Genomic DNA, 15,385 nt, shown 5'->3' with positions numbered 1-15,385 from the left:
ACAGCACATGTATATACAGTATATACACAGAGTACCAGAGACACGGCACATGTATATAGAGTATATACACAGAGTACCAGAGACACGGCACATGTATATACAGTATATACACCGAGTACCAGAGACACGGCACATGTATATAGAGTATATACACAGAGTACCAGAGACACGGCACATGTATATACAGTATATACACAGTGTACCAGAGACACGGCACATGTATATACAGTATATACACCGAGTACCAGAGACACGGCACATGTATATAGAGTATATACACAGAGTACCAGAGACACGGCACATGTATATACAGTATATACACAGTGTACCAGAGACACGGCACATGTATATACAGTATATACACCGTGTACCAGAGACACGGCACATGTATATACAGTATATACACAGAGTACCAGAGACACAGCACATGTATATAGAGTATATACACAGAGTACCAGAGACACGGCACATGTATATACAGTATATACACAGTGTACCAGAGACACGGCACATGTATATACAGTATATACACAGTGTACCAGAGACACAGCACATGTATATACAGTATATACACAGAGTACCAGAGACACCGCACATGTATATACAGTATATACACAGTGTACCAGAGACACCGCACATGTATATACAGTATATACACCGTGTACCAGAGACACGGCACATGTATATACAGTATATACACAGAGTACCAGAGACACAGCAGATGTATATACAGTATATACACAGTGTACCAGAGACACGGCACATGTATATACAGTATATACACAGTGTATATTTTGTATGTAGCATTAGTACTGTGAGTCCCGGAGTCTGACGGGTCTGTGAGGGTCTCTGATGGTGATCTGTGGGGGTTTCCTCCATTAGGATCACTTGTGATCATTGCCTGTAGTCGGCTGATTGGCACTGGATGATTGGATGATGCCTTCGCCCATTTCTGCTGCCCCCGTGTTCACCATGAAAGAGGGAAGATTAGGATGTAAATACAGTGCAGTGTGTGAAGGGGCCACCGGTTCCGTGTGTGCCGAGCCTCTAGTGAACATCGTGTACACAGCCGGGAATTGTCTGCAAGGGGTAAATGATCAGGGTGCAACAATCTGCAGACACAATGCTCTGCAGATTTACTGGAGTTCAGGAAGGAGCACAGACCTGCAACAAGTCACCGCCAGCGTAATGGTCAGAACGAGAAGAAGTCCTCCACCGGCTGCCGCTATGATCACAGTGATGAGCTGGTACGCTGCGGAGAGAAGAAAATCATACCAAGAAAAGTCAGCAACAGAGAGCAAATCATCATCACAGGACTGAGGCGAGAGAGATACACTGTTCTCATACATGTCAGCAGGGTGAGACATGCAGCTAAACCCCCCGTCTTCTTTAAGAAAAGAGGCTGCAAGTGTAACCTTCTTTTATGGATTGCAGATGTGACAGGAAAGGGTGAAACTATAGCGTGCAATAACAGGAGCCAGTCAGAATATATAACTGCACAGAGCATAAAATATAGATAGTCTGCAATACATAGGTACCGTGAGGTAATACATAGGTACCGTGAGGTAATACATAGGTACCGTGAGGTAATACATAGGTACCGTGAGGTAATACACAGTAACGTGAGGTAATACACAGTGATATGAGGTAATACACAGTGATATGGGGTAATACACAGTGATATGAGGTAATACACAGTAACATGAGGTAATACACAGTAACATGAGGTAATACATAGGTACCGTGAGGTAATACACAGTAACATGAGGTAATACACAGTAACATGAGGTAATACAGTGATATGAGGTAATACATAGGTACCATGAGGTAATACACAGTAACATGAGGTAATACACAGTGATATGAGGTAATACACATTGATATGAGGTAATACACAGTAACATGAGGTAATACACAGTAACATGAGGTAATACATAGGTACCATGAGGTAATACAAAGCTGATGATTACCTATTTAATACAACAAACGATATAAACACAGGATTATAACACCTAGATAGTGCTTACCAACTATGCTTAGAGCACGCTGTTTAACAAGCATGAAGAAAACGAATGGCGTAGTTTCTCCTAAGACATGTAGAGGAATAATGGCTGCTGTTCCCCTCACAGTGTCATAAACAAGACTATGATGTAACAGGAACAATCCCACAATACATTGCAAATTAAATCTATGCATTAAACGGCCAGCAGGTGGTGCCGTTACCTTACAGTGTGAAATATATGAAGGACTAGCTGAAGAGTCCGGCGCTGCCCGGGCATAGTAACTAACTGTGGTTAATTATAACAAATTATAATTATCCTCCATCCCATAGTCCCGTGCCCATATACCCATCATACACATCCTCCATCCCATAGTCCCATGCCCATATACCCATCATACATATCCTCCATCCCATAGTCCCGTGCCCATATACCCATCATACATATCCTCCATCCCATAGTCCCGTGCCCATATACCCATCATACATCCTCCATCCCATAGTCCCGTGCCCATATACCCATCATACATCCTCCATCCCATAGTCCCGTGCCCATATACCCATCATACATCCTCCATCCCATAGTCCCGTGCCCATATACCCATCATACATATCCACGATCCCATAGTTCCGTGCCCATATACCCACCATACATCCTCCATCCCATAGTCGAGTGCCCATATACCCATCATACATATCCTCCATCCCATAGTCCCGTGCCCATATACCCATCATACATATCCTCCATCCCATAGTCCCATGCCCATATACCCATCATACATATCCGCCATCCCATAGTCTCGTGCCCATATACCCATCACACATCCTCCATCCCATAGTCCAGTGCCCATATACCCATCACACATCCTCCATCCCATAGTCCAGTGCCCATATACCCATCATACATATCCTCCATCCCATAGTCCAGTGCCCATATACCCATCATACATCCTCCATCCCATAGTCCAGTGCCCATATACCCATCATACATATCCTCCATCCCATAGTCCAGTGCCCATATACCCATCATACATATCCTCCATCCCATAGTCCCGTGCCCATATACCCATCATACATATCCTCCATCCCATAGTCCAGTGCCCATATATCCATCATACATATCCTCCATCCCATAGTCCAGTGCCCATATACCCATCACACATATCCTCCATCCCATAGTCCCGTGCCGATATACCCATCATACATATCCTCCATCCCATAGTCCCGTGCCCATATACCCATCATACATATCCTCCATCCCATAGTCCAGTGCCCATATACCCATCATACATCCTCCATCCCATAGTCCCGTGCCCATATACCCATCATACATATCCTCCATCCCATAGTCCCGTGCCCATATACCCATCATACATATCCTCCATCCCATAGTCCAGTGCCCATATACCCATCACACATATCCTCCATCCCATAGTCCCGTGCCGATATACCCATCATACATATCCTCCATCCCATAGTCCCGTGCCCATATACCCATCATACATATCCTCCATCCCATAGTCCAGTGCCCATATACCCATCATACATCCTCCATCCCATAGTCCCGTGCCCATATACCCATCATACATATCCTCCATCCCATAGTCCCGTGCCCATATACCCATCATACATATCCTCCATCCCATAGTCCAGTGCCCATATACCCATCATACATCCTCCATCCCATAGTCCCGTGCCCATATACCCATCACACATCCTCCATCCCATAGTCCCGTGCCCATATACCCATCATACATATCCTCCATCCCATAGTCCAGTGCCCATATACCCATCATACATCCTCCATCCCATAGTCCTGTGCCCATATACCCATCATACATATCCTCCATCCCATAGTCCAGTGCCCATATACCCATCATACATATCCTCCATCCCATAGTCCCATGCCCATATACCCATCATACATATCCTCCATCCCATAGTCCAGTGCCCATATACCCATCATACATATCCTCCATCCCATAGTCCCATGCCCATATACCCATCATACATATCCTCCATCCCATAGTCCAGTGCCCATATACCCATCACACATCCTCCATCCCATAGTCCCGTGCCCATATACCCATCATACATATCCTCCATCCCATAGTCCCATGCCCATATACCCATCATACATATCCTCCATCCCATAGTCCAGTGCCCATATACCCATCATACATCCTCCATCCCATAGTCCCGTGCCCATATACCCATCACACATCCTCCATCCCATAGTCCAGTGCCCATATACCCATCATACATCCTCCATCCCATAGTCGAGTGCCCATATACCCATCATACATATCCTCCATCCCATAGTCCCGTGCCCATATACCCATCATACATATCCTCCATCCCATAGTCCCATGCCCATATACCCATCATACATATCCGCCATCCCATAGTCCCGTGCCCATATACCCATCATACATATCCTCCATCCCATAGTCCCATGCCCATATACCCATCATACATATCCGCCATCCCATAGTCCCATGCCCATATACCCATCACACATCCTCCATCCCATAGTCCAGTGCCCATATACCCATCACACATCCTCCATCCCATAGTCCAGTGCCCATATACCCATCATACATATCCTCCATCCCATAGTCCCGTGCCCATATACCCATCATACATATCCTCCATCCCATAGTCCAGTGCCCATATACCCATCATACATCCTCCATCCCATAGTCCCGTGCCCATATACCCATCATACATATCCTCCATCCCATAGTCCAGTGCCCATATACCCATCATACATATCCTCCATCCCATAGTCCAGTGCCCATATACCCATCATACATATCCTCCATCCCATAGTCCCGTGCCCATATACCCATCATACATATCCTCCATCCCATAGTCCAGTGCCCATATACCCATCATACATCCTCCATCCCATAGTCCCGTGCCCATATACCCATCATACATATCCTCCATCCCATAGTCCAGTGCCCATATACCCATCATACATCCTCCATCCCATAGTCCCGTGCCCATATACCCATCATACATATCCTCCATCCCATAGTCCCGTGCCCATATACCCATCATACATATCCTCCATCCCATAGTCCAGTGCCCATATACCCATCACACATATCCTCCATCCCATAGTCCCGTGCCGATATACCCATCATACATATCCTCCATCCCATAGTCCCGTGCCCATATACCCATCATACATATCCTCCATCCCATAGTCCAGTGCCCATATACCCATCATACATCCTCCATCCCATAGTCCCGTGCCCATATACCCATCATACATATCCTCCATCCCATAGTCCCGTGCCCATATACCCATCATACATATCCTCCATCCCATAGTCCAGTGCCCATATACCCATCATACATCCTCCATCCCATAGTCCCGTGCCCATATACCCATCACACATCCTCCATCCCATAGTCCCGTGCCCATATACCCATCATACATATCCTCCATCCCATAGTCCAGTGCCCATATACCCATCATACATCCTCCATCCCATAGTCCTGTGCCCATATACCCATCATACATATCCTCCATCCCATAGTCCAGTGCCCATATACCCATCATACATATCCTCCATCCCATAGTCCAGTGCCCATATACCCATCATACATATCCTCCATCCCATAGTCCCGTGCCCATATACCCATCATACATATCCTCCATCCCATAGTCCAGTGCCCATATACCCATCATACATATCCTCCATCCCATAGTCCCATGCCCATATACCCATCATACATATCCTCCATCCCATAGTCCAGTGCCCATATACCCATCACACATCCTCCATCCCATAGTCCCGTGCCCATATACCCATCATACATATCCTCCATCCCATAGTCCCATGCCCATATACCCATCATACATATCCTCCATCCCATAGTCCAGTGCCCATATACCCATCATACATCCTCCATCCCATAGTCCCGTGCCCATATACCCATCACACATCCTCCATCCCATAGTCCAGTGCCCATATACCCATCATACATCCTCCATCCCATAGTCCCATGCCCATATACCCATCATACATATCCTCCATCCCATAGTCCAGTGCCCATATACCCATCATACATATCCTCCATCCCATAGTCCAGTGCCCATATACCCATCACACATCCTCCATCCCATAGTCCAGTGCCCATACACTCATCACACATCCTCCATTCCACAGTCAACCATTATGACATCACAATGAGGGGCAGGGCTTGACGTGCACACACTTTTCCCCCCAGTATGTAGATAGGGGCAAAATTGTTTGGTGAACTGGAACGCGCGGGGTTAAAATTTCGCCTCACAACATAGCTTAGGACGCTCTCGGGGTCCAGACGTGTGACTGTGCCAAATTTTGTGGCTGTAGCTGCGACGGTGCGGATGCCAATCCCGGACATACAAACATACACACACATACACACTTTGAGCTTTATATATTAGATTAATACACACAAAAATACAATGTCTGTAATAATCGAAGACATAAAAAATGACTAAACTTTCCAGACAGCAATTATATGGCTGGACAGAACAGGGGGTATGTATTATTATACTGGGGGCGCTCTGCGCAGGATACATTATTATACAGACTGTGCCCTGCTACCTGCCACCATCGCACTCTAACAAGCATCTCTATTCTTCCGACAGGTATGTCCATCCACCCAGCTCTCCTGCTCTCCTGCTGTCTGTCTATGAAGTGCACATAGTGCATCACCCAGCTTTGCACATAGACTTGCCTCTGCACCTAGCATTCACATGGTATGCCTTTCAGCTAACCCCAGCTTACCCCAGTGTTATTTATGACCTTGTTTGCTCTGGCTTGATCATATGCATCTGGTCCACTCTTAATTGTCTGACCAAGAAGAGCAGAGACCACTCCTCTCTGCTTCACACCTGACTGCACTTAGTTGTACATATATTGCAGAGCACAAGTCTGCAGTGTGATTTCCTATAAGTGTGTTCTAGAAGTGTGAAGATTAATTTAAGAATTAAAACCAGAATTGGAACTGAAGGTAACTGTACACAGTCACTGTAAACAATGTTTCTGTTTGTTTTCACTTTCACCCCTATAATCCTTCACTTTCTGCTAATTCCCCTAATCCCTACTCCTAGTAAGGAACTGTTCATCTCTTCTTCAATCCTCCCCATCCACCTCACCTCCTCCTCAAAACTGTTCCTTACCATACAATCCTCTGTCTCCAAACACAGACAGCCCCCTCATTCCCTCTCCTGCTCCCACCTGCTAACACTTTCTCTGCTCCTTCTCACTGCTGGTGATATCTCCCCAAATCCTGGTCCTCCTCACCACATTCCCACAGTCATTTCTACCTCCCATCCACGCTCTATCACAACCTTCCGTAACCTCTCCAACCTTATACCCATTCACCCAGCCCCCGCTTCCCCAGTCCCACTAACAGGAGCTCTGTGGAACGCTCGCTCTGTCTGCAACAAGCTTTCCTACATCCATGATCTTTTTGTTACTACCAAACTTTCCTTCCTCGCCATCACCGAAACCTGGCTCACCCCTTCTGACACAGCCTCTCCTGCTGCACTTTCAAATGGTGGCTTCCACCTTTCTCACCCCCCCCCGCCCCAGCAGCAAACATGGCAGAGGAGTTGGTTTTCTCCTGTCAGATACCTGCTTCTTCACCCCAATCCCACTGCCACCCTCTGTTACCCTCCCTTCCTTTGAGGTGCACTCTGTGCGCATCTACTCCCCCTCCAACCTCCAACTGGCTGTCATCTACCGCCCCCCAGGGCCAGCCACCACCTTCTTTGACCACTTCACCACCTGGTTACTTCATTTCCTTTCTGCGGACATCCCTACTATCATCATGGGCGACTTCAACATCCCCATTGACACTTCCCTCTCAGCTGCCACTAAACTCCTATCTCTCACTTCCTCCTTCGGCCTCACTCAATGGTCATCTACAGCCACCCACAAAGATGGCCACACACTGGACCTCATCTTCACCCGCCTCTGCTCCCTATCTAACCTCTCTAACTCACCTCTTCCTCTCTCTGATCACAACCTTCTCACATTCTCTTCCCTCTTCACTCCATGTCTACAATCCCCACCCCACAAACTTTCACACCCTCGCAGAAATCTTAAACACCTTGACCTACACTCATTCTCTGAATCCCTTCTCCCTCTCACAGATATAAGTTCCTTACACAATGCGGATGACGCTGCCGCTCTATATAACACCACAATAGCTGTAGCTTTGGAATCCGCTGCCCCACTTACACATACCAAAGCTCGCAAAATCAGACAGCCCTGGCACACCAGCCTGACCAAAGAGCTGAGGCGAGCTTCCAGGGCTGCTGAGCGCAGATGGAAAAGATCCCACTCCAACGAGCACTTCATCGCATTCAAACAGTCCCTCACTACTTTCAAGACCACACTCGCCACAGCTAAACAAACCTACTTCTCATCTCTCATATCCTCCCTGTCTCACAACCCTAAACAGTTATTCAACACCTTCAATTCTCTCCTCCGCCCCCCAGCACCTCCTCCCTCCCCACTCATCTCAGCTGAAGACTTTGCCTCATTTTTCAAGCAGAAGATTGATAACATCAGAGAAAGTTTTGGTCAACAACCCCCAGAACCCTTCCTCCCGACTTCCCAGCCCTCCACCTTCAAAACCAACTTCTCCACCATTACAGAAGATCGACTCTCCACTCTACTCTCAAGATCACATCTCACCACCTGTGCACTCGACCCGATCCCATCCCACTTCATACCAAACCTCACCACAGTCTTCATCCCAACCCTAACCCATCTCTTCAACCTATCACTAACAACTGGTGTTTTCCCCTCAAGCTTTAAACATGCCTCCATCACACCTATCCTCAAAAAGCCCTCTCTTGACCCATCCTCTGTATCTAGCTATCGCCCTATATCACTTCTCCCCTACGCCTCCAAGCTACTGGAACAACACGTCTACCTTGAACTGTCCTCCCATCTATCTTCTTGCTCCCTCTTCGACCGCTTACAATCTGGCTTCCGGTCACACCTCTCCACTGAAACTGCCCTTCCTAAGGTCACCAATGACCTCTTAACCGCCAAGAGCAAGCGACACTACTCTGTCCTCCTCCTCCTGGACCTGTCGGCTGCCTTTGACACAGTGGACCATTCCCTATTATTACAGACCCTCTCATCCCTCGGCATCACAGACTTGGCCCTATCCTGGATCTCATCATACCTAACAGACCGGACATTCAGCGTCTCCCACTCACACACCATCTCCTCACCTCACCCCCTATCTGTCGGAGTCCCACAAGGTTCAGTCCTTGGGCCCCTGCTGTTCTCTATTTACACCTTTGGCCTGGGACAGCTCATAGAATCTCATGGCTTTCAGTATCATCTCTACGCTGATGACACACAGATCTACATCTCTGGACCAGATATCACCTCCCTACTAACCAGAATCCCTCAATGTCTGTCCACTATTTCATCCTTCTTCTCCGCTAGATTTCTGAAACTCAACATGGACAAAACAGAATTCATCATCTTTCCCCCATCTCACGTGACCCCCCCTACGAACCTATCAATTACAGTAAATGGCTGCCCACTCTCCCCAGTCCCACAAGCTCGCTGCCTCGGAGTAATCCTTGACGCTAATCTCTCCTTCAAACCACATATCCAAGCCCTTTCCACTTCCTGCCGACTTCAACTCAAAAATATTTCACGAATCCGTTCATTCCTCACCCAAGAATCTGCAAAAACCCTAGTCCATGCCCTCATCATCTCTCGCTTTGACTACTGCAACCTCCTGCTCTGTGGCCTCCCCTCAAACACTCTCGCACCCCTCCAATCTATTCTAAACTCTGCTGCCCGACTAATCCACCTGTCCCCCCGCTATTCCCCAGCTTCTCCCCTCTGTCAATCCCTTCACTGGCTCCCAATTGCCCAGAGACTCCATTACAAAACCCTAACCATGACATACAAAGCCATCCACAACCTGTCTCCTCCATACATCTGTGACCTCGTCTCCCGGTACTTTCCTGCACGCAACCTCCGATCCTCACAAGATCTCCTTCTCTACTCCCCTCTTATCTCCTCTTCCCACAATCGCATACAAGATTTCTCTCGCGCATTACCCCTACTCTGGAACTCTCTACCACAACATATCAGACTCTCACCTACAATCGAAACCTTCAAAAAGAGCCTGAAGACCCACCTCTTCCGACAAGCCTACAACCTGCAGTAACCACCGATCGACCAAACCGCTGCACGACCAGCTCTACCCTCGCCTACTGTATTATCACCCATCCCTTGTAGATTGTGAGCCCTCGCGGGCAGGGTCCTCTCTCCTCCTGTACCAGTTATGATTTGTATTGTTTAAGATTATTGTACTTGTTTATGTATACCCCTCCTTACATGTAAAGCGCCATGGAATAAATGGCGCTATAACAATAAATAATAATAATAATAATAATAATAATAATACCGGGGGCGCTCTGTGCAGGATACATTATACTGGGGGCGCTCTGCGCAGGATACATTATTATACTGGGGGCGCTCTGTGCAGGATACATTATTATACCGGGGGCGCTCTGTGCAGGTTACATTATTATACTGGGGGCGCTCTGTGCAGGATACATTATTATACCGGGGGCGCTCTGCGCTGGATACATTATTATACCGGGGGCGCTCTGTGCAGGATACATTATTATACTGGGGGCGCTCTGTGCAGGATACATTATTATACTGGGGGCGCTCTGTGCCGGATACATTATTATACCGGGGGGGCGCTCTGTGCAGGATACATTATTATACTGGGGGCGCTCTGCGCTGGATACATTATTATACTGGGGGCGCTCTGCGCTGGATACATTATAATACTGGGGGCGCTGTTATGATTGAGTCACTGTAGGAGGCAAAAACAGAAATGCTAGCTAAGTCCAGAAAACCAGAGAAGTTGGCAGCTATCGGATTGCAGACCCCTGTGTCATGATTTGTAGTTTTGCCCTGTCCTGTATTTTGTATAATATGTCATTTAACTTTTCTCTGGTTCATTTGCTGTAAATTAACCATGTCTCCTTCCCCCAATACTTTGCAATGTCTTGTGATGTACCTGGACCATAATCTAATTTAGGCTTGTGTCAACAGCTAGTGGAACTTTGGCTATTGATTTCCTAAGCAGAAGATAACCTACAATACACACCCTGTAGACTCAGTGGAGCCCTTACATTTCTAGAATCTTCTGATGGACCAAACCATTGAATAGTAGGTGTGACCCCTACCCCCCTTCAGATGGGCTGATCCCAGGAGCCCTGACAATACATTCTTGTTTTAAGATCAGATGTGAGTTGGATGCTAAAAGAGAAGGACGAGGCTGTCTGAGGAAGCCTCGGGCTCTGTGTGACAGTGGTGGATTTCTGGGACTCTTAAAGGACTATGGTTTTGTGATCTGGCACAAGGATTGTCGGGAGGTGCCCCCGAATCAGTTTCCTGTGGACTTATTTTGGGACTCTGCAAATTACCTTCGTGTTGTTCCTGTTTTCTGGTCAATAAATCTGTTGGATCCTTCCCAGGCCTGTTGTCCCTCCTTGCTCTGGAGAATACTCCCGTCACACCCTGAACTTATCAACACAACTAGCAGTAGCCGTGGGGGGTTCCTACAATGCCCTAGACCCCTCAATCACAGCCGGAGAATTAAATAGGCCTAAAGAAAGAAAGGGGAAATCTAAACTGCCCCAGAGCAGACCCCATAGCAATAGGCAGCCCCCCACATATAATGACGGTGATGAAAAGCAAGATGAAAACACTAACACAGACAGAAAGATAGACTGAGCAAAGACGGGGCCCAAGCTAACTACATAGGAAAGGACAGGAAGGCTGCTGTCTGCAATCCGTGAAAAACCCTATGAAAATAAGAGCCAACAGACTGACAGTGAAAAAGGCCCTGAAGACGCTAAGCTTCAAAAAGCTATGTCAGTACTCAGAAATATTCTGAAGACAGAGCAACAGGCAAAAGGAGATTCAGCTCACCCCAGCAGGGAATGGCAGAATCCAGAAAAGCAAGGAAAACAAAAACAAAACACAAATGCAACAGGCAAAGCAAAAAACTTAGCTTTAGGGGAGCAGGAATCAGACTGGTGTCCTAGAAGTCCACAGAGAAATCACCCGCAGGGCAGAAGTGCGTCGGCAGCCTTATATCCAGTCCGTGACTCCACTCAGCCAGTCATCCTCATTAGACTCAGGTGCCTGATAATCAGGCTCATTACCTTCCTTTACCAGAATAGGGAGTTCACAAGACCTCAGTGACAAAGGGGAAAATGAACTCACAACAGTACCTCCCCCTTGAGGAGGGGTCACCGAACCCTCAACCACGCCACCAGGGCGATCAGGGTGAGCCCGATGAAAGGCACGCACCAATCTTTTGGCATGAATATCAGAGGCAGAGACCCAGGAATTATCCTCCTGACCATAACCCTTCCACTTAACCAAATACTGGAGTCTCCGTCTAGCCAAACGGGAATCCATTATTTTCTCTACCTCATATTCCATGTTACCTTCATCCAATACAGGGTCTGGAGGTGCCACCCCAGGAACAACTGGTTCAACAAACCTCTTCAACAAGGACTTATGGAACACATTATGGATTTTAAATGTGACAGGAAGAGCCAAACGAAAAGAGACCGGATTAATAATCTCCAAAATCTTGTAAGGTCCAATAAATCTAGGCTTAAACTTAGGAGAAGCCACCTTCATAGCAATATTTTTTGATGATAACCACACCATATCACCAATCTTAAACTGGGGACCAATGGTCCTATGTCGGTTGGAAAACCGCTGGGCCTTTTTCTGGGAGAGAGATAACTTATCCACCACTTGGTCCCAGATCTGGTGCATTCTCTCCACCACAGTGTCAACACCTGGGCAGGCAGAAGGCTCCACCTGCCCTGAAGAAAATCGAGGATGAAACCCAAAGTTACAAAAAAAAGGTGACATCAAAGTGGCAGAACTAGCTCTATTATTTTTTTTTTTTAATCAGATAGTTTTTATTAAAAGTTTTAGAAATGACAGGCATGTACAACTTACAACATGTTGTCAAACATTCCCTTCCCCCATAACACCCCCCTCCCTTTGTCCGATGGCATATGAACTGGTGCATATCGAATAAACCCAATTCCATCACACAACCATATCATAGGAGAAATGACAATTAGCAACCGACAGGAGACCACCTCCAGGGCCCACCCATTAATCTAGGAGATTCGTGGCAGCCAGGCCGGGAACCTTCAACCATCCCTCCCAAATTTTCCCAAAAATATGCGGCACACCCCTCCTGAGGTACACAAATTTTTCCCTATATAATATTTGGTTCAACCTATTAATGTATTCTTTTCTTGAGGGGATTTTGGCAGAAATCCAGTGATAAGCTATCAGCTTTCGGGCCACAAATAACATTCTGGCCACAGCAATTTTAAGGTATTGATCCCCTCCCACCTCATCGACATAACCCAGAACACAAACCGTGGGGTCCCTGGGAATATCCTGTCCCGTGACCAAGTGTATAAGGCTAAGGACCACGATCCAGAATATCTGCAGGCAAGAGCATGTCCACATCATATGTAAAATGTCCGCATTATCCATCGTGCACCTGGGGCACCTCGAATCCAACCGCAACCCTCTACTGAACAACCATTCGGGAGACCTGTATGTCCTATAGAGGAGATATAGCTGAGACAGGCGTCCAGGCTCACTAAGGGATAATCTGGGAATCATCTGTAGAATCGAGTCCCACTGTTCCGCTGATATCGTACCCAGCTGTTGTTCCCACTTTGTCAGTGCACCAATAGGATGCCTTGACAGGACCTGTCCAAGTAAGCCACCATACACCATCGAAATCAGTCCCCTGGTGGACCCCTGCATACCAAGCCTATGGACAATGACGTCGTGGTGCACGGTTAGGTCAACTTTTTTGCTCTGTACCATATACGCGTGACGCAGCTGCAAATATTGATAAAACATAGAGCGTTGGAGGGGAAATTCCCGTCCCAATTGCTCAAAAGTTTAATGACCCCTCCCTCCACCAGCTGCGACACCCACCATATGCCAATCCGCCTCCAGTGAGCAAAGCCTCTGAGCGTTTTCATGCATGGCAAATGCTGATTGTCCCATATGGGGGAGTACTTTGTAAGACCACGTATTCCTCTCAGCTGCCTCAGCTTGTCCCATACCCTAACCATTAGAAGCACCGTAGGGAACCTGAGTGCAAGGGATCGAAATCTACCCGACTCCAGACTCGACACCAGTGATCCCCGCCCCACTAAGAATTGAAGGATCTTCCGACCTCCCACCAGATCCACCAACTCGCCCTCCATTCCTCCCGCTACATGCTGGCATTGAGAAGACAGAAAATAAAGCCATGGGTTGGGCAACGCAAGTCCCCCCTCTTCCTTAGGTTTTTGCAAGTGTTCAAGTTTAATTCTCGCTCCTTGTTTCAGCCAGATGAGCTCTCTAAAAATCATATTAATTTTATGAAACCTGTTCTGGGGAAGCCAGATAGGGGAGTTATGAAGGACATATAATAGTTGCGGCATAACTACCATCTTCAGCAGATTCACTCTTCCCACAACAGAGAGGTGTAACTTTGCCCAGGCCTTAACCTTCTGTTTGATCCTGTCCAACAGCGGAACAAAATTTAGGCTCTCATAGTCTGTCAGCTTATTGGATATTCTGATGCCCAAATATTGGAGGGACGTTGCAACCGGCACACCTACCACACTGCAGGAGAGCTCTACTATTTAAAGCAAATTCGGCCAAGGGCAAAAATGAAACCCAATCATCCTGATCAGCGGAAATAAAACATTTCAAATACGATTCCAAGGTCTGGTTTGTTCTCTCTGTCTGCCCATTGGTCTGGGGGTGAAAAGCAGAGGAGAAGGACAACTGAATTCCCAGCTTGGAACAGAAAGTCCTCCAAAATCTAGACACAAACTGAACTCCTCTGTCAGATACAATGTTCTCAGGAATCCTGTGTAAGCGAACCACCTGTTGCAAAAACAGGGGCACCAACTCAGAGGAAGATGGCAGCTTAGGGAGTGGTACAAGATGAACCATCTTAGAGAACCTATCACAAATCACCCAAATAACAGTCATTCTTTGAGAGACCGGCATATCAGAGATGAAATCCATTGAAATATGGGTCCATGGCCTCCTGGGGACCGGCAAAGGCATCAACAACCCACTAGAGCGAGAACAAGATTTAGACCAGGAGCAAGTCCCACAGGACTGCACAAAATTCCTGACATCATGAGACAAGGTGGGCCACCAAAAAGAGCGACTCACCAGATCTCTAGTACCAAAAATACCTGGATGACCAGCCAATGCAGAGCAATGAACTTCAGACATCACTCTCTTCTTCCAC

The 15,385-nt window shown here is 47.1% G+C and overlaps 1 protein-coding gene across 1 annotated transcript in view; it reads right to left on the bottom strand.

Annotated features, from left to right (window-relative positions):
* Positions 1–811: 811 nt before the first annotated feature.
* LOC141078994 (uncharacterized) overlaps positions 812–15,385 on the bottom strand; it is a 43,660-nt gene continuing 29,086 nt past the window's right edge. The window contains exon 10 of the mRNA XM_073565259.1: positions 812–1,252. Within this exon, the coding sequence (XP_073421360.1) occupies positions 1,137–1,252 (116 nt within the window). The 3' untranslated portion in view covers positions 812–1,136. The remainder of the gene's footprint in view (positions 1,253–15,385) is intronic.

Source organism: Dendrobates tinctorius, unplaced genomic scaffold (assembly GCF_039654945.1).
Source record: "Dendrobates tinctorius isolate UK_male_01 unplaced genomic scaffold, ASM3965494v1 ptg000618l, whole genome shotgun sequence".
Taxonomy (NCBI): Eukaryota; Metazoa; Chordata; class Amphibia; order Anura; family Dendrobatidae; genus Dendrobates; species Dendrobates tinctorius.
Note: the sequence above shows the minus strand (reverse complement) of the source record. Positions and strands in the feature narration are given on the sequence as shown.